This window comes from Stomoxys calcitrans, chromosome 2, assembly GCF_963082655.1.
Source record: "Stomoxys calcitrans chromosome 2, idStoCalc2.1, whole genome shotgun sequence".
Classification (NCBI taxonomy): domain Eukaryota; kingdom Metazoa; phylum Arthropoda; class Insecta; order Diptera; family Muscidae; genus Stomoxys; species Stomoxys calcitrans.
In genome coordinates, this window is record NC_081553.1 from 86,063,361 (window position 1) to 86,089,397 (window position 26,037).

General features: G+C 38.6%; 1 protein-coding gene across 2 annotated transcripts; it reads left to right on the forward strand.

Moving 5' to 3' along the window:
• Positions 1-4,904: 4,904 nt before the first annotated feature.
• On the forward strand, positions 4,905-24,934 carry LOC106082181 (epidermal growth factor receptor kinase substrate 8). 2 transcript variants are annotated; one of them, XM_013244546.2, is made up of 7 exons: positions 4,905-4,979; positions 19,254-19,661; positions 19,727-20,638; positions 20,706-20,868; positions 23,977-24,210; positions 24,302-24,645; positions 24,713-24,934. In XM_013244546.2, the coding sequence occupies exons 2-7, from the start codon at positions 19,272-19,274 to the stop codon at positions 24,806-24,808; spliced, it is 2,139 nt and encodes a 712-aa protein (XP_013100000.1). In that variant the 5' UTR covers positions 4,905-4,979; positions 19,254-19,271; the 3' UTR covers positions 24,809-24,934. The 2 variants fall into 2 exon arrangements, with proteins under 2 accessions (XP_013100000.1, XP_013100001.1); XM_013244547.2 differs by having other exon boundaries at positions 4,925-4,990.
• The last annotated feature ends 1,103 nt before the right edge of the window (positions 24,935-26,037 follow it).

Genomic DNA, 26,037 nt, shown 5'->3' on the forward strand with positions numbered 1-26,037 from the left:
TCGTCAGAGAAGGCATTAATCTCCTTCTTACACTCCAAGACTGTTGGTAACTTTTCGTCCTGGTTGTTATTGCCCTTATGGTCATTTTGATGTCATGCCGTTATCGCTCGGATCTCTGTCTGCAGGACCGTATTATGGTCAGGCTCGAAGAAACTTCCGATAATGGATTGAGGTTCATAGATTTCGTGGCGGCAAGGAATATGGTAGTTAGCAGCACAAGAATCCGTGCTATCGAAGAAAACACGAGAAACCAAACAGATCATGTTGGGATAGATGGAAGGCATTCAACCAGCGTGCTAGATGTACGATCGATCCGAGGGGCAAACATGGATTCGGATCATTACCTTGTTGCAGCAAATGTTCACACTCGTCTCGGGTTAGGTTTAAGTGGCAGGCTGCCACCAGACTCACTTAGATGTATTCTTCCATTGTGATACCACAGGAACAGAAGAAGGAAGATGCTTTCTAGTTCCTCCCGTTGAATCATCCAGATCGCTTTAAAAAGTCCAATAACTTGCGAACGTTCATATCCGCTAAATCAGACAGGTTTTCAAAGAATTGAGAACCTATAGTGGAACTCCTTCTGACTGACAGTGCGGGACACACACACAGAAGGTGTTCTACAGTCTCTTCTTCTTCGATGTCCTCCCAGCTTCCGCAAAAGTAGTTAATGGCAACCTTCAGTTTGTCAGCATGTTTTCCGATTAGACAGTGACCAGTCATTACGGACACAATGACTGAGACGTCTGTTCTAGCCAGTCACAGCAATGCGGTAGAACTCTTCAAGTCTAGATTAGATTGGTCATTTGTCCATTGCCCACTCCATGGAAAGAGGCGCAACATCCGTACTTGGGTACCAAAAGCCTCCCCCAGGAAACCAATGGCACGACCAGGAGTGTCAAAAGCTACTGAAGCCAAGAATGCGGCATACAGGGCAACCTTACTTTTCAGTAGCAATACCAGATGAAGGAAAGGTATCGGGAGAAAACTAGAGAGTAAAAACATCTCTTTCGCATGAAGAAGGAAATGGAAAAATGTGAGGAGTGTGATTAGGAGTTCGAAAATTCTACCAAAGAATTTAACATCAAACCGATGGCTTTGGTATAGGCACATCCTCCTGCGGAGACAAAGAAGGAAATCTGGTAACTGATGCAGATAGCGGGCTGAGGATATAGCAATAACACCTTTCCCAGCTGCTGGTATCCGATGATGCTTACCATGAGTATACCACAGAACCAATCCCAGATGATCGTACGAGGATGGTACGTAAAGAATGGCAGAACTAGGTCCACATAGCAGTAACCCGGCTGAAAAACAATAAGGCAGCAGAAGCCGAAGAGTTGCCGGCTGAACTATTTAAGACCGGAGACGAAACGCCGATAAGGCGTATGCATCAGCTTGTCTGCGCAATCTGGCTAGAAGGAACGCATACCCTTAGCATTCTATGTCCGTACACAAGAAAGGAGACAAGACAGAATGTGCCAACCACAGAGAAATAAGTCTCCTCCCCATCGTATGCAAGATACTCGAGCGTACAGTGTGAAAGATTAAAACCTAAAGTCAATGAGATAAGTGGGCCCCATCAATGCGGCCTTAGAACCATAGACCAGATATTCACACTACGCCAATTCCTGAAAAAGACCAGATAAGGACAAATCAACATCTACCATCTCTTTGTTGACTACAAAGCCGCTTGCGTCTTTTACGTTCAAAGGTATTTCAAGCCATATCTTAGTTTGCATTCCTGCAAAATTAATAAGACTCTGCAGGATGACACTTGCTGATACGCGTTCCTCAGTAAAAATAGGAAAGAATTTCTTGGAACCATTTAATATCAAGCGAGGTGTCAGACAAGGAGACAGACTATCGTCTGATCTCTTTAATATCCTGCTGGATAAGATTATATGATATGCAAATGTGAATAGATATGACATACTAATCACAAGACAACACATGCTACTCGCCAATGCGGACGACATTGATATCATGGGTTGGTCACCGGAAAAAGTAACTGTAGCCTTTAAAAGAATCGAAAGGGAATCAGGGAAAGTGGTTTTGGCACTAAATGGAGATAAGATACCCGAGCAGATAAAGAAAATAGAGAAAGTTGGGAACCACAACTTTGAGATAGTCAGCAATTTTATCTACCTCGGCACCGCTGTAACCGAAACGAATGACACTAGTTTTAAGATAAAGCGAAGAATAATACTGGCAAACAGATGCTAATTTGGATTAAGTAAGCAGTTTAGAAATGAGGCCACCTCTCTACAGACGAAGATTACACTATACAAGACACTGATACTACCCGTGGAACTTGTGAAAGCAGATAAGGTAGTGCTTGGAATATTTGAGAGAAAGATTCTTCGTAAAATATATGGACCAGTTTGAGTTGATGGAGAACATAGGCGTCGTATGAACCACGAGCTGTATGACGACGATAGCATAGTTACACGCATCAAAATACAACGGTTGCGTTGGCTAGGTCATGTTGTCAGAATGGATAAAGAAGCTCCAGCAAAGAAGTCTTTTGAAGGCAAACACGGTGGTACACGCAAACCCGGACGACCAAAAGCCCAATGGAAAGATCAAGTGGTGGGGGTCACCTAGAAACTTGATGTCAGAGATGTTCGAATGAGCACAGAAGATCGAGGCGCCTGGAACGCTATTCTACGTTCGGCTAGTGGAACAAATATTCTGTCATAGCCAATTAAAGTAAAGTAAGTATAACGAGAGATCAAAATGACATAAGTTTAAGTATACGAATTATTGCATCTTTATAAAAAACAAAATAAAAACAAGTTATAGTCCGAACCATAAATGAATTGAATGCTAAACATTGTCGAAGTCATTGTGTAATATTTCACTCCATTCGGATAAGAATTGCGCCTTGTGGGCATGTATGTTGAAGGTTATGGGAGAAGCCGTTGTACAAAATTTCAATCAAATTAGATAATAACTGCCCCCTCTAGAGGCTCAAGAAGTCAAGATCCCCAACCGGTTTATATGGCAGCTATATCAGATTATGTACCGATTTCCGCCATACTAAGCACAGTTTATGGAAGTCATAACAAAACACCTCATGTGAAATTTCAGTCAAATCGGATGAGAATTTCGCTCTTTAGTGGCTCAAGAAGTCAAGATCCAAGATCGGTTTATATGACAGCTATACCAGGTTATGAACCGATTCAAACCATACTTAGCAGGTGGTTGGAAGTGACATCAAAACACCACTTGGAAAATTACAGGCAAATCGCATAATAATTGCGCCCTCAAGCGCCTCAAGAAGTTACGATCCAAGATCGGTTTATATGGCAGCTAAATCAAAACATGGACCGTTTTAGCCCAATTACAATCCCAACCGACCTACAGTAATAAAAAGTATTTGTGCAAAATTTCAAGCGAATAGCTTTACTCCTTCGAAAGTCAGTGTGCTTTCGACAGACAGACGGACGGACGGACATGGCTAGATCGACTTAAAATGTCATAAAGATCAAGAATGTATATATACTTTATGGGGTCTTAAACGCATATTTCGAGTTGTTATAAACAGAATGACGAAATTGGTATACCCCTATCCTATGGTGGAGGGTATAAAAATCATGTCAAGCTAACACGGTTAATCAAATCTATTGCTTTAATCGACTTTATAGAAATCGAATGTTAATAATAAAAAAAGCCTCAGAGCCCATTTTTTCTGTAAAAAAAGTCGACTTTTTGATAATCAAAAAATTCGAAAAGTCGAGGTTATCAGAAAAAGTCGACTTTTTGATTATCAGAAAAACTCGAAAAGCCCACTTTTTGATTATCAAAAGGTAGAAAAGTCGACTTTTCAATTTCATTTTAAATCCCTACACTGCGGCACGCCGTTTGGACTCGGCTATAAATAGAAGGTTTAATAGTCGAAAAAAGTCGACTTTTTGATTACCAGAAAAAGTACAAAAGTCGACTTTTCAATTTCATTTTAAATCCCTACACTGCGGCACGCCGTTTGGACTTGGCTATAAAAAGGAGGTTCCTTGTCATTGAGCTGAAAATTGTATGGGACCGCAATCATTGATATGTGAAAAGTTTGCATTTTCTATGGGTTCATAAATGACGTATTTTCACCGAAAGGTGGTTAATATAGATATTAGAGATATGAGTATCCAAAATTCTGCCCGGCCGAAATTATTACATTTTCACTTAATCGAGTAGTTATTTAACTCAGTAATCTAGAAGTCCCAGTCTTGGGGTGAGGTGAGGCTGCAACCCTTTTCTAGACCAAGAAGTGCTGTTATGGCGGACAATGGTTGGACAAAGGTAAACATATGTTAGCATGGCCATCTTAAGGGCGGTTTTTATCATGTTTGGCGTCTTGTGAATTTTGTCTTTGAACATACGGGATAAGCAATAGCAGGAATGCTAATTATTAGGCTTAAAACTTAATTTCGTCATTATTTCTTGATTGAGGTGCTGGTTTTCTTAATGGCCGAAGTATTGTCAATTGCCACCAGAATAATTAAATCAAATTATGGTCTACAACAACATACATTTAGCATGCACTTGCACACAACAAATATAAGAGCACCTCTCTTATTGCACTTTTTAATTTGTATACAAAATATGATACCTAGTTGATATTTTGTAACCAATCATGTTGTAATTAACACGGGCATATGAGAGTATGAATTCATAAAAAATCAATATCAAGGCATATTGGAGAAGTTTTCGAGAACGTTGAAAGAAAAAGTTTTCAATGCTATGGTATTACCCTCCGCACGCTTTCGTAGGTTATCTTCGATTCGGAAAACGCCAATTGTTTTGGGGGTAGTTATCGTATCACTTGATAACGCCCCAGTGTTGTTTTTTTTTTTTTTTTTTTTTTGCATTTCGATAAGAATTCACCTGCTTTCAATACGTTTGAGGAGTCATGAAAAATATCGGCAACAGTTTGATTTTTGACAGCGACGGTCTCAGAATTATAAACGAACAACTAAAGCGTGCGTCTATAGTAATATATTTTTTTAATATACATGTATAAGAAATAATTCTAGACTATTCATAAAGCAAAAAAAAGAACAAACAAAAAAACAAATAAAACAAAAACAAAATCGCAATATAAAACAATACAATATACAATAGTTCCCTATCTATCTCTCGCGTTTAATAATTATTAAAATTTATTATTTGCAAAGCTGTTTTAAAGCAAATTTTATATTTTCCATCATACACATATATATGAAAATTTCCCCTGTTATCTAAATGTACTTAAAAATTTTTAATGAATTACTTCATCGGTGAAAAATGTTCTGTTCTTCAAAGAAACGAAAATAGAGATAGAAAAAAAAAGAAAAAAGAGAACGTAATAAATAGTGATAATACCAGCAGCAACAATGAACTATGCCTAAATAAGTGAAGCAGCAGAACTTTGGAAAGAACCAACCACAAAAAATCCACTACCATTTTATCTAATCTTGAATATTTTAGCCATGAAAGAAAAAAAAAATACAAAAAAAATGAATTATTCAACGAAAAACCCCATTCGATTTGTCAAGACATGTGAATGAAAAATTATATTCATGAGTGAGGCATAAAAATTCGATCAAAGGATAAAAATGGTTGAATATCTTTGCTACTTTTCCCTCTGGAATAAGTACATGGATGATATTCATCAAAAGAATTATTTTAAGAGTTATTAAGAATTGAGAATAAAATTATAGGATACATTTTTTTCAGAAAAAGTAACAAGTAACATGTAAAAGAGTGCCAAGTTCGGCCAGGACGAATGTTGGGAACCCTCCACCATGGATTCTGCTAAAGTATGGGAGCTATATCTGGTTATAAATCGATTGGCACAGTTGTTGAAAGTCATAACAAAACACTATGTGCAAAATTTCAGCCAAATTGGAAAAAATTTGAGGCTTCCAGCAGCTCAAGAAGTCAAATCGTGAGATCGGTTTATATGGGAGCTATATCAGGTTCTTGACCGATTTGGACGCTTTTTGGCATAGTTGTTGGAAGTCATAAGGGAATAATATGTGCAAAATTTCAGCCAAATTGGAAAAAAAAATTGAGGCTTCCAGCGGCTCAAGAAGTCAAATCGTGAGATCGGTTTATATGGGAGCTATATCTGGTTATAGACCGATTTGGATCACACTTGGCACAATTATTGGAAGTCATAACAGAACACTATGTGCAAAATTTCAGTCAAATTGGAAAAAAATTGAGGCTTCCAGCTGCTCAAGAAGTCAAATCGTGAGATCGCTTTATATGGGAGCTATATCAGGTTCTTGAGCGATTTGGCATAGTTGTTGGAAGTCATAACGGATCACTATGTGCAAACTTTCTGCCAAGTCGGACAAAAATTGCGGCTTCCAGGGGCTCAAGAAGTCAAATCGGGAGATCGGTTTATATGGGAGCTATATCCAAATCTGAGCCGATATGGCTTATTTGCAAACCCCAACGACCTACACTGATATTAAGTTCCTGTGCAAAATTTCAAGCGGCTAGCTTTACGCGTTCAACCGCTATTGTGATTTCGACAGACGGACGGACGGACATGGCTAGATCGAATCAGGATGTCGAGACGATACAGAATATATATACTTTATGGGGCATAGATCAATATTTCGAGGTGTTACAAACGGAATGACTAGATTATCCTATGGTGGTGGGTATAGAAATAGGCTAAGAGAGGCCGGGCCAAAACATGGATACGCAAAGTTTCACTCAAAATTTATAATAAGGCTCAAGACGTCAAATGGTGTGAGCTACCGGAATGGTGGTATTCGGTGTGGGTATTGAAGGCCGTAAGACAGCTTGATCTTAGGGGCATTTTGCAAATTAAATTTCAGATTATCTGATAAACAATTAAAAGCAAATTCAATTTTGCTGGGCCGAATCTTATATATCCACCTCTATAAATCGCATTTGTCAAGTTCTTTGCAAGAGTTCTCTTTACAGGCAGAAACTAAAAAAGGATAATGGGAGGCCAAATATTATATTTTTTTATATTGGCAAGAGAAATACTTGGAGTTGGTTGAAGATTTGAAATCAATGAAGCGGTTTTTATGGGATCTACATTACGTTTTTTTTTTTTGGAGGCAACCGTAGCGCAGAGGTTGGCATGTCAGCCTATGACGCTGAACGCCTAGGTACAAATCCCGGCATGAACATCAAAAAAATTTTCAGCAGTGTTTATCCCCTTACAAATGCTGGCTACATTTGTGAAGCATGCTGGAAAATATAAAGGCGAGCTAATAAAAGCTCAAAACAAATCCTGGGTGGAATTCCGCAGCTCCGTGAATGATACATCTGAGGCCTCTAGGCTAAGGAAGATCCTATCCCCGAAACCTATTATGGAGGAATATATTCAGAAGTCAGAGAACATACGGAAAATGTCAAGTGAGCAAATACTAGAACTACTCGTTGATGCACACTTCCCGGTAAACTTTCCAACGGACAACGTGGCGCCAGAAGATGTCACTTATAAGCATTCGTCGGATGTTATTGGGGAAATTGTATCTGAGTCGAAAACTCTTAGGCTAATAACAAATTTCGACTCCTTTAAGTCCCCAGGCCCTGATGATGTATCAGCATTTAAATTGGAAGATGTGTCCGATAGATTGGCTTCTTGGCTTAGGAGATGCACTCAGCTTGTATCAGTATGTTGTTGTTCTAGCAGTGTGTTGTGTTCTAGCTTTCGTCTGCTTGATTCCATTGATCGTCCAGATCCAGGAACTCTGCGACTAAGATGGCGTGCGTCCAGAGGGATCTGGGTCTGCGACGAGTGCCGTTTGCTGGGCAGTACAACAGGTAACGTGCGTCATGTGGTCCTTGGTCACAATCGGGACATACATCCTGCACGTTGTATCAGTATGTAGTCTGTGGGATGGAGGGAGAACAAGGTAATTTTCATTCCAAAAGCAGGAAAAACTTGGCACACGAAAGAAAGATTTCCGCCCTACTAATCTGTCATTCTTTATGATGAAGCCTCCAGAAAGGTTGATAGAAACATATCTTAGGGCAAGGATCACTGGAGATTGCCTGTCTCGGTAGGTTAGGTTGGGTAAGGTTGAAAAGAGCGTGCAGATATTAATCCGCCCCATACCACGGTGAATATACACCTAAGCCAGTAATCGGTTTGTCCTACACATGCTATCACTGGCCGCATCGATTTTACATAAGTGAGCTCGTAGTTATATGTGTTTTGTCATGATACCAATAGTTATATTGACCTCCTTCTTACTACCTTTCAGTAATAGCCTCGTCTTCTCACGATCTGGATCCTTCCATAGGATTTCCGCCGTCCTACCGACCGTTTCGCTGTTCCACAGTGTTGCATGCGCATTCGTCGCCCACGCCCTTAAATCGGACTGCGTCGATTCGAAAGGCAGCGTGTTAACCAAGTTTATTGATGGCAGTCCTCTAGCCTTCACCGCCAAATAGTCTGCCCTTTCATTCCCCCTTACTCCGTTATGACTAGACACCCAAGCGATGTGGATTTTGCCATCCTCAGAGAAGGCGTTAATCTCTTTCTTACACTGCAGAGTGTTCGTGACCGCACCGTCCTGGTTGTTATTGCCTTTGTGGCAATTTTACTGTCCGTAAAGATGTTCACACTCGGGTCCGGATCTCCGCTTGCAGGACCGTATTATGGTCAGACAGTCTAAAACAGATCTTAGCCCCAGGGCTCTCAATGTAGACCCCAGCTTTGATCCATCGGGGTAACATGATCTTCCAGACGGCAACACTAGGGTTCCGTCAGTTCCAGTTTGTGCCGCTGGCAGAAGTGCCTCGCACTTGACCTCAAGGTTCATCTCAGGTATCCGATCGGAAACCTCTTACTTTCCTTCCAGGTTGCCGAGTGGGCGTGGTCCTCATCGCTCCGCCTATACCAAGACAATATGTTCTCTGAACCTGTTGTATGGCACTGTGTTCTGAACATTTCAAAATTATGTGTTCTAATCTAGACTTAAAGAGGTATACAGCTTTGATGTCACTGGCTAGAACAAATATCTCAGTGATTGTGTCCATCATGACAGGTCTGAGACGGTCTGATCGGAAAACGTGATGACAGACTGAAGGTTTCAAGTAAGGACTTTTGCAGAAGATGTGAGGACGTCGAGGAAGAAGAGCCTTTAGAACGCCTGCTGTGTGTGTGACCCTCCCTAGCATTTAGAAGGAGTTCCACATTGGGTTCTCATTTATTTGAGAACTTGTCTGATTTGAACATTTGGAAGGGTTTTGGGGTTTTAAAGCGATCTGGGTGGTTAAATCCATCAAGGCTTTTTTATTGTCATGTTCACAATGGAACAAATGTCAAGTGATACTGATGGCAGACAACCACTTAAACCTAAACTAACCTGCTATAGATGTTGGAGCTCATAGTGGAAAGCATTGTGCAATATCGAATAAGAGTTGCGCCCTCTAGATTTTCAAGAAGTAAAATTGGAAGATCGGTTTATATGGGTGCTATATTAATTTATGGACCAATTCGGTCCATACTTGATATAGATGTTGGTTGATGGATAAGACAAGTCTTGTTTAAAATATCAGACTAATCGGCTATGAAATGTGCCCTCATGAACAATAATTGTGAGGTCGGTTTATATGAAAGATATATCTTAACATGGGGAGGCCACCATAGCGCGAATCCTGGCTATACCATCAGAAAAAGATGTTCAGCGGTAGTTTTCCCCTCCTAATCCTGGCAACATTTGTGAGATACTATGCCATGTAAAATTTCTCTCCAAAGAGGTGTCGCTGCGGCACGCCGTTCGAACTCGGCTATAAAAAGGAGGCCCCCTATGATTGAGCATTAACTTTAATCGGACTGCACCCATTGATATGTGAGAAGTTTGCCCCTGTTCCTGAGTGGAATTTTGATGGGCAAAATTTGCAATCTAAACATGGACTGTTTGGCCCATTTACAATACCAACAGTCATGGCGATCAAGAAAATGCACGCTTTATGCACTAAAAAATGTCTGTCCTAATTGAAAAGAATCCAGTCAAATATATGAAAGCTTAATCTAAAAATGATAAATTTTCCAATATTTTAAGGAAATATTTCCTTTAGTAAAAAATATTTTTCTTTATTTAAAGGATTTTTTTTAAATTTAAATGGTAGTAAGGATAAATGGTTAGTAAGGACAATAATCTAAAACGAAGGTCAAAATATCGTTGAAAATAAGGAAATTGACTTTGGGATTAGACAACATTGTACCTTAGATAAAGACACAAAATAGCCCTAAAAATAGGATCATCTTTAAATGTTTGGTTTTTTTTTGGTTAAGATGCTAAGCTAAAAAAATATTTTTTGTTTTAAATATTAATTAATAAATTCTAATCAGAATCAATAAGTGATCGAAATTTTAAACGGATGGTCGTGTCCGTTAGTAATTAGGATATTAAATTTTAAGATAGCATATTTATTTTAAAGTTTTGTTTCTTTGGCTCGTTTTCATTGCAAACATCCTACGAATAAGGAAAAATCTTAAAATTTCGGCCAACTTTGTTTTCTCTGTGGGGTCTTAAAACAATATTTCGAGGATAAAACATAGTACGTAGCTGCAGAGAGAGCTCACAGCAGCAATTTACATAGCAACAAATTTCAGAAGCGTTAAATTCACTTAATCGCATAGTGTTGTCCTCAGTGCGCTAATCAGCCATCCTTTGGATCCCACTTTGTATTGACCTGTCGGTGTATTATTTCCAGTACCATTGATTGCCATTGGCCCTTTCGCAGGTGTAAAAGTTTAGAGTTTCCTTTTTCATCCTTTCCAAAATATTAAATTTGGAGTTAATTTTCTTGTACAGCAGAATACCCAGTGGGCAGGGGTCGTGGGTTCAATTACCACTAGGGATTTTTGGTTTGCCGCTATTATGGTATTACAATCGGAAAAGTTTGTTTAAATGAGACTTATTTCAGGCCTTGTCATTCTTATATGGTGCTGATTGCTTTAAACCTTCATATAAAAAAAAAACATTTTTTTGCATTTTTGGTAAATGTCACTTGAGTAGTTTGTTTTCACAAAAAACAAAGTTACTTGCTTGACTGCCAACTGACCATTTGGGTTTATTATCTATGCTCCGTATTCGTTTAAGGCCATGGCTAATTACTTTTGACACCGATAAGATATTAAGATTAGTTTGCAATTCAGCAGCATATTCATCTAATTTAAATCAACTGAACCACTTTTTTATAGCAACAAACAGAGGATAGGGATATACGAAATTCGTCTTTTCACTTGTAACATCTCTCGAAATATTGACTTAAAAACCTATAAAGTATAAATCACTCACGTACTTGAAGGGTGTCAAAATGAGACATTCAAGAGCCAAATTTGCAATTTGCTAAAACTTTGGATTGTTCATATCATCAACCGGTGTTCTTAAATCAATCAAAATAAAAACTTCTTACCTTATTGGTCAATTAATTTTGGGGTAATGATCATATTGCTACGATTTTAGAATCTGAAAAAAAAAGAAATAAAATTAATACTGTTAAAGCCTAAATTGGCCTAAATTTAAAAAAAAGGTGATTTACAGTTGAGCAATATAAAATATTTAATCAAACATTTATTACTTTTCATTATTTCTACTTAGCCTTAAGTTTTATTTTTACAATATAGTTCAGGTATGAAATTCATCCTCGCATTATCTTAAAAAAAACAAAGCAAACTCTTTATCGAAAGATAAGCTTCCATTGTTAAATTAAGCATATATAACATATTATGAGGGTATTATCTTTTAATTCAATTAAGGCTAAGTATTAAAAAAAAGTAAGTCTGGCCTCAACCTTTTAATTGCTATATAGAGAGCTGGCTTTTATATTTCGGGATTAGAGAATAAAAACAAATATTAATCATCGAAAATAGTTTAATAGTTTTAAAAAATTTCCCCCATTAAGGTCTATACACTATTCTATGCGTTTGAACCAATTGTCCAAAACATGCATTCTATCAACGTATCAACCGCTTCTTTAATATTGAATGTATGCTGGTCCCATAAATGTCTAAGGTTGTCTCAATCTCACGATAAACCAAATGACGATCTTGCAATATCAGTTGATGCACAGCATCAATGGTTTTTCGAACATCAACTTATTTTGGACCTTCACGAAATTCCTCTTGGAGTGAACTACGACCTCGGTTGAATTCACCAATGCCATCGATAAACACTGGTCCTTGATGCAGCTTCATCGCCAAACATTGAATTCAGTTCATCGATGTTGTTGTTGTTCATCAACTGTTGTTGAGTTAATCCACGTTGAAAGCTGTAAACAATAATCGCACGAAAATATTCGCGATTTAATTCCATTTTTTGGGCGAGATGAATCTTTTAAGTTACCGTAAATATCACAAATAGCGCTCGTATGTCAAAACGTTCTCAGTACGTATAACTTCAAAAATGTCAAGCTTTACGATAGAGCTGTCAGTTGCCAGATTGCAACACAAGGGTTGTCCAATCCCGAAATGTAAAAGGCAACCCTCGTATACTGCAGTTGTCAGACCTATAATGCTCTATGATGTTGTGGTCTGGTGGACTCAACCGTGTCAATGTGGGGCTCAAATGAAAGGTATTGGGCAGTAGAGCACGAAATTTCGGGACCATTATCGCATTATCGTTAAAAAACAAAGCAAACTCTTAATCGAAAGATAAACATTCATTGTTAAATTAAGTATATGTAACATATTATGAGGGCATTATCTTTAATTTAATTAAGGCAATGTATTAAAAAAAAAATAACACCTGGCTACTGTATCGCAAAGCTCAATAAGTCTGAAGGAGTTGTATCATAGGGATTTACCAAGTTGAAACTGAAGGTCTATAGAGGCGGTGGGTTTGGGGAATAAGAAGACGACTCAGCAGTTGTTGCTGAATACTTGCCTAAAGAACTATCGATCGCATCGCTAAAGTCTGGAGGATTGCAAGAGACTGAAAGTCCACCTGCCATGGTCGAAACAGGATAGCAAGGCATCGAAACGGGATCCGACAAGCCCTGTGTGGGTGGGTCATCCGTTTGGACTGGGCTTAAGATGTGCGCTAGAGGGGAAGGACGGAACTCAAACTAGTGGTTCCACTACTTTCCCACTTGCCCCTGGATGCGTACGGAAACTCAACATGACAAGATCTAACGAATCTTGTGAGGATGAACTCCTGACGGACTCAGAAGACGAGGCTAACGTCTCTTTGGAGAGAAGTTAAGACCTATTACGGTGGGATATATTCAGAAGTCAGAGAACGCATGGGAAATGTCTAGTGAGGAAACACTAGAACTACTCGTTGAGCCATTGGCAAAAGTTGGGGATTTAGACCGCGCGTCATGCAAAATTCCACCTACATCTAGTGACTCTGGACATTGTGACTACTCAAATTGCTGCGACCACTGCCGTGAGGTTAAGGAAGTTTCCCTTTGGTCATGTGGCGGTTACGGACACTGTGTTATCCTTGATACAATGTCCGATGTTCCAGGCAGTGTGATTACACCCTATCTGATCTGCTTTTTGATAAAAATTACTTTACCACTATTCCAGATAGAATCAAGCGGAACTACGATATCCCTGGTAGAAGTTACATATACTTCTATACGGATGGTTCCAAACCAGATGACCAGGTCGGTTTTGGGGTGTACTCTAATGATGTAGTACTGGTCATATCGTAAAGGTTACCGGATCACTGGAATGGGTATCAAGCGGAGATCCTTGCAATTAAGGAAGTGGTGGAATGGCTATGATATAATGTCATTACGATGATTGGCATAAATATCTTCTCAGACAGCCATTAAATCCCTGGAGAACGTATTTGTGAACACAAAAACCGCCTTCGACTGTCGCAGATCTGTGAACAGGTTGAACAGTTCAAAATTCACCAGTTCTGGGTGACTAGCCAAAGAAATTTCACGATCAGACACGAAGGGCAACGAATGATAGATGTCCACAAAGAGAGGGCCGTGAGCATTCAAAAACCATGTGGCCTAATCTTGACTTGAAGAGGTCTATCGCTTTGCTGTCACTGGCAACACTGGTTTAAACAGCTCACGCACATTTCGTGTTTTGGTCAAAATGAGTTCTCTGTTAAGAAAGTTTATCACGCGCTCATTTTTGCTAATTTTTTTCTCGTATAAGAAGAATTGTCGATTTTGGAGTGAAGATCAGCCAGAAGGAATGCAAGCTTGACTCGCATGACATGTGGTTTCAGGCTAGGCTATATTTGTAATCTGCCGAATACTTTTTATTTGAGTCCCATATTGACATTAACGTCGAATATATCTGTTTAGAGGAGTTTTGGGGTTGGGGAGGCACGCTGGGTACTTGGACCCAAATTTTAATACGAAACCCGTTTTCTAGTCTGCAATATCTTTCATTTGATAGCCATATTGTGCCTATCGGTCCACATTTGAGGGGAAGAATCCGACCCCATCCGATATCAACAAATTATATAGCCTTTGTTTCCTTCCAGACAAACCTATCCAATCTGTGACAAGTTTAAAAAAAATTGGTTCAGCCGTTTTTGATTCAAAGGAACAAACAAACAAGCCAAGTCCCATATAGTCATGATTGGTTCATATGTCCATTTGTGGCGTTTTTGGAATGTTGTGACCCCCTATACATCAATCTGATTTGGTATGACAGATTCGTAATCTACTCCAAAATACCTTTCATTTGAGCCCCATATTGATATGAACATCTTATAAGTCAGTTTGGGGGAGTTTTAGGGTTTGGCGCCCCGATGGGTACTAAGCCATAAATGCCATGTTAATACCATATTCGTAATCTACTCTCCAATACCTTTAATTTGATACCCATATTGTCCCGATCGGTCCACTTTTGGTTTTGGGTGGTGTTTTTGGCATAAGGGGGAGGGTCCGCCATCCGCCCGATATCAAATCATTATATAACCTATGTTTCCTTTCAGACCTACCTACACAATCTTTGAAAATTTCCAGGCAGTCGGTTTAGCCGTTTTCGAGTCTATACGGAACAAACAAACAAACACAAATTGATTTTTTATACCCTCCACCATAGGATGAGGATATACAATAATTTCGTCATTCCGTTTATAACACCTCGAAATATGCGCCTAAGACCACATAAAGTATATATATTCTTGATCGTCATGACATTTTAAGTCGATCTTTCCATGTCCGTCCGTCTGTCGAATGGATGCCAACTTTCGAAGGAGTAAAGCTAGCCAATTAAAATTTTGCACAAATACTTCTTGTTAGTGTAGGTGGGTTGGGATTGTAAATGGGCCAAATCGGTCCATGTGTTGATATAACTGCCATATAAACCGATTTTGGGTCTTGACTTCTTAAGCCTCTATAGGGCGCATTTCTCGTTCAATTTGACTGAAATTTTCACGAGGTGTTTTGGTATCACTTCCAACAAGTGTGCTAAGTACGGTTCAAATCGGTTCATAACCTGATATAGCTGCCATATAAACCGATATTGGATCTTGACTTCTTGAGCGACAAGAGGGCGCAATTCCCATCCGATTTGGCTTAAATTTAGCACGAAGTGTTTTCATTTCAAATCGGTCCATCACCTGATATAGCTGCCATATAAACCGATCTTGGATCTTGAGTTCTTGAGCCACTATGGCTCAAGGCAATTATCATCCGATTTGGCTGAAATTTAGCATAAAGTGTTTTGTTATGACTTCCAACAACTGTGCTAAGTATGGTTCTAATCGGTCCATGACCTGATATAGCTACCATATGAACCGATCTTGGATCTTAACTTCTTGAGCCAGTAGAGGGCGCAATTCTCATTTGGCTGAAATTTAGCATAAAGTTGCTTATTATGACTTCCAACAACTGTGCCAAGTATGGGTAAAATCGGTACATAACCTGATATAGCTGCCATATAAACCGATCTTAGATCTTGACTTCTTGAGCCAATAGAGGGCGCAATTCTCATCCGATTTGGCTGAAATTTTACATGAAGTTGTTTGTTATGACTTTGAAGTATGGTTCAATACGGTACATAACTTTATATAGAAGCGATATAAACCGATCTTGGATCATGTCTTCTTGATCCACTAGAGGGCGCAATTCTTATCCGATTTGGATAAGAAATTTTGCACGAAATATTTTTTTATGACTTTTAGCAACTGCGCTAAATATGGTTCAAATCGGTACATTATCTGATACAGATGTCACATAAACCGATCTTGGATTTTGTCTTCTTTAGTCTCTAGAGGCCGCAATTCTTATCCGATTTTGCTTAAATTTTGTACAACATCTTCTCCCATGACCTTCACAGCTTGATACAGCTCTCATATAAACCGATTTCCCGAATGGACTGAAATATTAGCCAATGACTTCTACTATGGTCTTCAACATTCAATCCACTTATGGTCTGAATCGGACTAATACTTGATATATCTCCAATAGCATAACAATTTTTATCCATTATTCTTTGTTTGCCTAAAAAGAGATACCGCGGAAAGATCTCGACGAATGCGATACATGCTGGAGGGTATATAAGATTCGGCCCGGCCGAACTTAGCACGCTCTTACTAGTTATATATATGGTAAGGTAGCGGTACTTAGAAGCTCATAAACACAATGTTGCCTATACGCAACATGGTGCATGGGAGGGTTAACAACGATAATTTATGTACATTAATGACAGAATATATTGCGGAGGATATCCAAGGTGCGATCAAGCCGAACTTAGTGGATTTTTTATTTATTTTTTTGTTGTTTTAATGCCCAATACGTGATATCTTGAGACCGACATTTCAAACCAAAATTTTGGCGCCCAACGTGGAGCGCTTATATTCAAGGAAAATCTTTTAAGGAACTACCACATTTGACTCAAAAAAACTTAACGGCGATACTATTATTCTTCCAGTATAAGTACTACCGCCTCTTAAGTAACAATATATATACTTAAGAGCAGTAAACTTATGGATTGCAAAAAAACAATCTATATTTCACTATTTTAAAGTAGTCATCACAAGACCGCACATTTCAATGACGTATAGAATTGAAAGGCTCACATATGATATGTAGCAATAGTAAGAGTGCTTGAGTCATCAGTAATTTTTATTTAGATAAAAAGTTCAGTCGAAAAAAATTTATTGTCGCCGCAAGACAAGAGCTAATATAAACAATGATTGAAAAAATAAAAATGTCATTAAATTTATCTTTTAAAAAAAGTACAAAATTGAATGGCCTGACTTCCTATTACTCGTTTAGAAGGGGACATCAAAAAGTAAATTTGGTTTATATAAATTGATATAGATACAGCGATATAAAAGTATTTTTGTGAATGATGAATGAGTGTATTTTTAAATAAAGTCAATGTGGTGAGGTATCGGCTTGGTTTTTTTTTAATTTGTGGAAATACAAGAACATAAAATAAAAAACAAGTAAAAGCGTGCTAAGTTCGGCCGGGCCGAATCTTATATACCCTCCACCATGGATCGCATTTGTCAAGTTCTTTTCCCGGCATCTCTTCTTAGGCAAAAAAGGATATAAGAAAAGAGTTACTCTGCTATTAAAACGATATCAAGATATGGTCCGGTTCGGACCACAATTAAATTATATGTTGGAGGCCTGTGTAAAATTTCAGCCAATTCGTTTAAGAATTGCGCCCATTGGGGCTCACGAAGTAAAATAGAGAGAACGATTTATATGGGATCTGTATCGGGCTATAGACAGATTCAGACCATAATAAACACGTTTGTTGATGGTCATGAGAGGATCCATCGTACAAAATTTCAGGCATATCGGATAATAATTGCGACCTCTAGGGGTCAAGAAGTCAAGATCCCAGATCGGTTTATATGGCAGCTATATCAGGTTATGAACCGATTTGAACCTTATTTGACCCAGTTGTTGAAAGTAAAAATAAAATACGTCATGCAAATTTCAGCCAAATCGGATAGGAATTGCGCCCTCTAGAAGATCAAGAAATCAAATCCCCAGATCTGTTTATATGACAGCTATATCAGTTTATGAACCGATTTGAACAATACTTGGCACAGTTGTTGGATATCATAACGAAATACTTCGTGCAAAAATTCATTCAAATCGGATAAGAATTGTGCCCTCTAGAGGGTCAAGAAGTCAAGACCCAAGATCGGTTTATATGGTAGCTATATCAGGTTATGAACCGATTTGAACCATACTTGGCACAGTTGTTGGGTATCATAACAAAACACGTCGTGCGAAATTCCATTCCAATCGGATAAGAATTGCGCACTCTAGAGGCTCAAGAAGTCAAGACCCAAGATCGGTTTATATGGTAGCTATATCAGGTTATGGACCGATTTGAACCATACTTGGCACTGTTGTTGGATATAATAAGAAAACACGTCGTGCAAAATTTCATTTCAATCGGATAAGAATTGCGCACTCTAGAGGCTCAAGAAGTCAAGACCCAAGATCGGGTTATATGGCAGCTATATCAGGTTATGGACCGATTTGAACCATACTTGGCACAGTTGTTGGATATCATAACAAAACACGTTGTGCAAAATTTCATTCTGATCGGATAAGAATTGCGCACGCTAGAGGCTCAAGAAGTCAAGACCCAAGATCGGTTTATATGGCAGCTATATCAGGTTATGGACCGATTTGAACCATACTTGGCACAGTTGTTGGATATCATAGCAAAACACGTCGTGCAAAATTTCGTTCCAATCGGATAAGAATTGCGCACTCTAGAGGCTCAAGAAGTCAAGACCCAAGATCGGTTTATATGGCAGCTATATCAAAACATGGACCGATATGGCCCATTTACAATACCAACCGACCTACACTAATAAGAAGTATTTGTGCAAAATTTCAAGCGGCTAGCTTTACTCCTTCGAAAGTTAGCGTGCTTTCGACAGACAGACGGACGGACGGACGGACGGACGGACGGACGGACGGACGGACGGACGGACAGACGGACGGACATGGCTAGATCGACATAAAATGTCACGACGATCAAGAATATATATACTTTATGGGGTCTCAGACGAATATTTCGAGTAGTTACAAACAGAATGACGAAATTAGTATACCCCCCATCTTATGGTGGAGGGTATAAAAAGAAATATTCAACTTGCTATGAATTGTTAAAGAGATTGTTTTTAATGAAATGCGTGGGAGAAAGAAAAACCAAAAATAATACATAAAAAAATAACATTTAAATATATTTAATTTTTAATAACTTTCCTTTGTATAAACAAAATTTAAATGGAAAATATGTTTTTTTTTTTTTATTTTTCCTTACCGAAAACTAAAATTATATTTCTTTTATATTCCCTTAGTGAATGCTTTAACCAATTATGGTTCAGAACGGCTACTCTAATGGCAATAACATGGCTAACAAGGCTCAAAGTTCTACAGATATTAAGCCCATTTATGCGCTCGATCATTTGGGTACGTTTAAACTAAAAACTGATGCTGAGGTACGAAGGCCCAAGGATAAACTCAAAACTCTAATGGAGTTGGACAAGGTGGGAGGCGTATGGCCCATGAAGATGTACATGTGCTTCAATGGCCAATGGTTGGTGATGTTAGATAGCAATATGAAAGAAATTGAAAATTTCCCTGGTTCCCTGATCGCAGAGCCCACTGCTTTCATTAGTGAAGATCCCATGGAGGCCTATAATAACTTATTGATATTTTCGGTACCTGGCATTACCTTGGGCAATACGGAAATGCATATTTTCCAGGTAGGAAAACTGTCTCATATAAACTAAACTTTCCATAATGTCTCCTCTCTATTTACAATTGCCAGGTTACCGATGTGTCTGCTGTTCACTTGGTAGAGGATTTGAAATTATTGACCCTAGGAAAATCGGTTACAGTCGATCGCAATAAATCTCCCATAGTTTTACCCAAACATATGCATACCAGCAAAGATCAATATGGTCTGGCTGAGGCTGCTGCCGAAGCGGCCGCCGAAAAAACTGCCCAAGATCAAGAGCAAACAGCCAAAGATATACAAGTCTTGAACCACTGTTTCGAAGATATTGAACGTTTTGTCATACGCCTACAGTTTGCCGCCGAGGCATTGCGTGAGCTGGAAGTGCGAAAACACGAGCACAGCACGCATGGCGAAGGCTTGCTGCTGAATCGTTCTCGCCCACCAACCGAAAGTGAATTTCGCGATATTTTTGCCAAACACAAGTTGGCCTTCAATTATGTGGCCAAATTGCAAAGCCATTTTCAAGATTCTGCTGAGCCCATACACAATTCATTTGTATCCTTACAAGCCATCACTGGAGTATGCAATGATGTCTATGTTGGAGCCAATGTGGCGGAAAATGTTGTTGATCCTCTGTTGAGAATAGATACGATATCCTTTTTAAAGTCATGCCTTAATGAAGAGGAGACTGCATTTTGGCAATCCCTGGGCACCAATTGGACACTGGCCAAGGAACATTTCAAGGATCACAAAGATGCATATCATCCAACTTTCTATGATGAATGGTCCCCGGATTGGGAGGTAGATGAAAAGGTGGCCTTTATACCTCCACCCACTGCACCTAAAAAAGCCCAGCAACCTCCACAATCTCCGAATCCCGAATACAATAATACATGGTTGGCCCGTCTCCAAACGAGAAATGTAAAAATTGCCGAAGTCCAGTACAACAAGGTGGCCAATAATGATAGAGAATTGAGTGTTACCAAAGGAGAATATCTAGAGGTAAGTTTTTATGAGCATAGAGAACAAAATCATAATTTTTTTAATTCATGCTTTTCTTCTCGTTAAGATCATTGATGATTCACGCAACTGGTGGAAGGCTCGCAATTCTGCCGGCAATATTGGCTATGTTCCCCATACCTTGTTGTCTGCCACCAATTTCGAAGTAAATTCCAATTATTCAGGCAGAGATAACGATTCTTTAGCTTCAATACCAGATATTGGTAATCAAGGTAAGAATAAACGGCTATACTTAAAATTTTTTTACCCACTACCATAGGATGGGGTTATACTAATCTAGTTATTCCGTTTGTCACACCTTGAAATATTCGTCTAAGACCCCATAAAGTTTACATATTCTTGATCGTCCCGTCGTTCTAAATCGATCTAGCCATGTCTGTCTGTCCGTCCGTCTGTCGAAATCACGATAGAGAACGAACGCGTAAAGCTAGCTGCTTGAAAATTTTCACAGATACTTAATATCGATGTAGATCGTTGGGGATGGCAAAAAGGCCATATCGGTTCAGATATAGATATAGCTCCCATATAAACCGATCACCCGATTTGACTTTATGAGTCTTTACAAGCCGCAATTTTTGTCCGATTTGGCTGAAATTTTGCCTGTAGTGTTCTGTTATGACTTCCAACAACTGTACGGTCCAAGTCGCTATATAACCTGATATAGCTCCCATATAAACCGATCTCCCGATTTGACTTCTTGCTGGTAGCGATTTATAAAAACTTGGATTTTACGGGTAGTCGCTTGTCAAGTCAAGCTCCAAGCTGTATAACCATATAATAGAATAGATTTTATCAACACTGTGACAAATTTCATTAATAGAGTCCAGGAAATAAATGATAAGCCATTTCACAAAACGAATAAAGAGATGATGAGAGCCATTCTAAAGGAAAATTACTTCCCCCAAAAAACAATAAACAATTTATTAAAACGCGCAAGGAAAAAAAAACGCCGGTGTAATAGCCCGCATTGTCATCCCCGCATTGTCTGAAAAGTTCTTAAATTCGGATCTTTGTAATAAAGACAAAATATGTATAGAACATAAAACGTACAACACAACGAATCAAGTCAAACCATATCGGAAGTTATGAATGAGGACAAGTCAGAGTTCATATATAAAATAAAATGTAACGAAGACGAAATCGACGTATAAACAAATGCATTTATCGGTACAACAGGATCAAACTGAAAACCAGGACACATGAAGAGATATTCACCCAAACGGCTGCAGGAATTAGCTTGTGGTTGCCAAACAATATGCCATTTCCGTTTGGACTTAGGTTTGACGATGCAAATTGTTAAGCAGTGAACAGTAGGCACGACAGACGTGAGGTTAGAGAGGTTAGGTTAGGTATTGAAGAAAGCACTCGCCATGCTAGAAACGTCTACCGAAGGCGTGTTGTCTGTTGTCTGGCAATTTTTTTTCAGTAATCTATTAAAATCTTTCAGTTTCTGGTGATGTTCATGCTCATGGTCATTAGCTCGACCTACTCCCCTTTGGGTGAAATAACGAAAAAATCGGAATATTTTTCATTAATCTCCCAAAGGGGAGATATACGGGCTGATTGACTGACCATGAGACCGAATATCACTAGAATGTAAGGTTATTTTTTGGATTACAGAAAAGGAATTGCGAGACACATATGTAGGCGGATCAGACACAGACACAAACACTTTATAAGTGGACGTTTTGGCGGTTGCTTAGACCACCATCATCGGCCCTATCATGTTTGATCTGGGCCTCCCGTCTATCGGCCCACAGTTCATAGCTTGATTTTTCTGGTATATATGCTTAGAACACACAAGGGAACTCCTGTGGAGTCTAAGGTTACCACAACCGCATCACCACATAAATCTGACATAAAAGCAACTGACAAATCCATAGGGCAGAAAATTTTATTCGCGGCCCACTGTACACAAACGGGCCACAAACCTAACTTTGGCGACGTAGAGATACTGGCAGAAGAGAGTTACTACTACAGTCGTATGACTTTAGAAATATTGCACATAAGAGATGTTCCGTCTCAGAAGAGACTGAATTACAAAACTGACGCGGATAAATGCTCTCAAATGTATAGACACATTGCTTATAAACATGGATGAAGAAAGCACTAGCAGACGAAGAGCTCGTGAAAAAGAAAGTGGAATAAAGTTAATATAAATTTTGTGAGTTTGTACAATATTTTGTGGTGTCCTACCGATGATTTTAATCACGGACCTAAAGTCAAACTAATTTGCAAAAATAACAAGTAAGAGCTTGCTATATTCGGCCGGGCCGAATTTTATAAACCTTCCACCATGGATCGCATTTGTCAGGTTCTTTGTCCAGTATCTTTTTATGGGCAAACAAAGGATAATGGATAAAAATTGCCATGCTATTGGAGCCATATCAAGTTATCGACCGTTTCGGACCATACTTGGTTTGGATGTTGGAGACCAAAGTGGAAGTCATTTTGCAAAATTTTAGCCAAATCAGATAATAATATCTATAGGCTCAAGAAGTGTAATAGGGTGATCGGTTTATAAGAGAGATACATCAGAACCGATTTTGACCATATTCGGTATGCATGCCGAAGGTCATAGAAGAAGTTCTACAGAATGTCAGCCCAATCGGATAAGAATTACGCCCTCTATAGGCTGGAGAAATATAATCGGGAGATCAATTTTTATGGGAGTTATATCAGGTTATGAACAGATTTTACCATACTTTACATAGTTTTTGGAAGTAAAAACAAAAGACTCTATGCGCTCTCTAGTCGCTTAAGAAGTCAAGATTTGGGATCGGTTTATATGGCAGCTATATACATTTATGAACTGATTTTGAGTACACTTAACATATTTGTTGGAAGTCATAACAAAATCCCTCATATAAAATTTCAGCCAAATCGGATGAGAATTGCGCCATCTAGAAGCTCAAGAAGTTAAGATCCAAGATCGGTTAATATGGCAGCTATATCAAAACATGGACCGATATGGCCCATTTCTAATCCCAACCGACCTACACTGATAGGAAGTATTTGTGCAAAATTTCAAGCAACCAGCTTTATTCCTTCGAAAGTGAGCGCGCTTTCCATAGACAGACAGACGGACATGCCTAGATCGACTTAAAATGTCATAGCGATCAAGAATATATATACTTTATGGGGTGTTAGACCAATTTGTCGATGTGTTACAAATGGACAATAAACGACATAATTTATTGAATAAATTGACAGTAACAGTTCTATGATTCGTAGTTGTTAAGTCTCTATTGGAAAATCCTACTGCAACGATTATTTTTGTTGTCAAATGTTTTCCATTTCATATTTTTTTCTTATTTCAGAGACCCAACTGCAAAGGAATGCGAATAATCGCAAAACTCTAACCACCTTCATACCACCAACTGAAGAACAATTGGCAGCACAATTGGCCCTAAGAAATGCAAACAGATCATCAATGCCCAGATCAGTTAGTATGCCTAATGTACCGGCGCCACCACCATTGCCACCACAAAGCGAGCCAGTAACACCATCAGGCACAATAAAACGTAATATGGCTCTTAATGGCAATATAGCGGGTAAGTTTATTGCTAACAATGGCAAAGAAGCGATAAAAACAAAATATGAAATTGTGATTGTGATAACCTTTAACTACAATAACAATTATAGCAATGCGGGCTCGTACCGAACTTAATGATGATGATGATGAAGCCCTCATGCTACAATACAATGTTAATGATGAATTGAAATTTACCCTAATGCAAAGGGAAAAACGTCGCGATTTGGAAATTCTAAAAACACCTCAAATATATATCAACCAAAGATCGGAGCCCAAAGAAGTTGGTGAATGGTTGCGTGCCAAGGGATTCTCCGATGACATTGTCAAGAAGTTGCGTGGCCTCAATGGAGAAGAACTTTTCGCCTTATCGCCTCATATAATCGAGGGTTATTTTGGCCAAAGAGAAAGTCGACGCCTAATATCACAGATTGTTTTGCAGAAAAATATTTGCGAAGTATGTCTCTATGGTTATTCTAATATTTTTGATACGATTTTAATATATTTCTTCACATTTTTTACAGTTTAAAACAGTTCGTTCCTCGGAATTAAATGCAAAATTGGCCAGAGCCCGTCAAAAGATTGAAAGCCAAAATTTGGATCCCAATGAAGTATTTTGATCATAAAATTTTTTTGTTCTGTACATATACAAGTGTGTGTGTGTTATATTTGGGTTATTTATATAAAAATGCAAATTGTTTATTTTGAATTAATTTATGAACCAAAAAAAAAATATTTAATGCCTATATCGTACTGTTAATAGTCAATCAAGTTTAAGCGTTGATTAATGCTAAATAAAAAAAATTCTAAATAAACTGGGTATTCACATACCCTAATTGATGCGTTAAACTGCAAAATGCAATGATAATGAGTGAAAAGTTTAAAATTTGAAATTATTTCAATTACAATATGTTTCAAATTGAGGTCTAAACCAGAGTTACACAAATGTCAATGAACTGTGTCGTCAAATGCTAACATTTGAAACAATTTCTGGAAATACCTGGAAATTTTTAAATTTATGATAGCATTCTTGAAAGGCAGACTTTCTAAAATGTTTTGTGCTGAACGTAAAAGCTCAGCTAAGGTAAGTAGTAATTTAAATAAGGGCCATTCAACAGGGACGCTACAAAAGTACCGATAGAGACTGCAAATAACACCATATTTTTGCCGCTCTTTTGACATTTCTCTTCAGTAAGGTTTGCCTTTTCATGATGGAAAGATATACGAGCCAACAACGAATCGAAATTATTAAAATTAACTACCGAAATTCGGAGTCAGTTTCCTCTATGTAAAGAGCGATATGTATCGAAAAAAACATCTTCAGCGATGAGGCTCATTACCGGCTGAGGCAAAATATGCGTTATTGGTCAGACAGAAATCCACACGTAATCCATGAGTCATCATTGCAACCCGAAAAAATTACGGTTTGGTGCGGTTTATGTGCCGGCGGCGTCATTGGGCCGTACTTCTTCCTTGATGATCAACACCGGCAAGTTACTGTGAATGGGAATCACTATTGTTCAATGATAACAGAATATTTTTGGCCCCACTTGAATGAAATGGTCTTGAACGACATGGGGTTTCAACACGACGGCGCCACACAGCGAATGTCACAATCGATTTATTGAAGAGTAAGAGTAAGATGTACTTCCTAGTAAAAGATTCAATGATGTTTCAGGAGGAGATGTAAAGCTTAATTTGGTTCTTTGTTGAATGTTCCTCTTGAAGAAAAGCCATCAAATTTATAATAAATGATCGGCTCTGCCAGCGTTATTTGATGGTTTCCCATAATCAATATTTTCAATACGCTTATACGTAAAATATACACATATTCCTTACATCAAAGTTC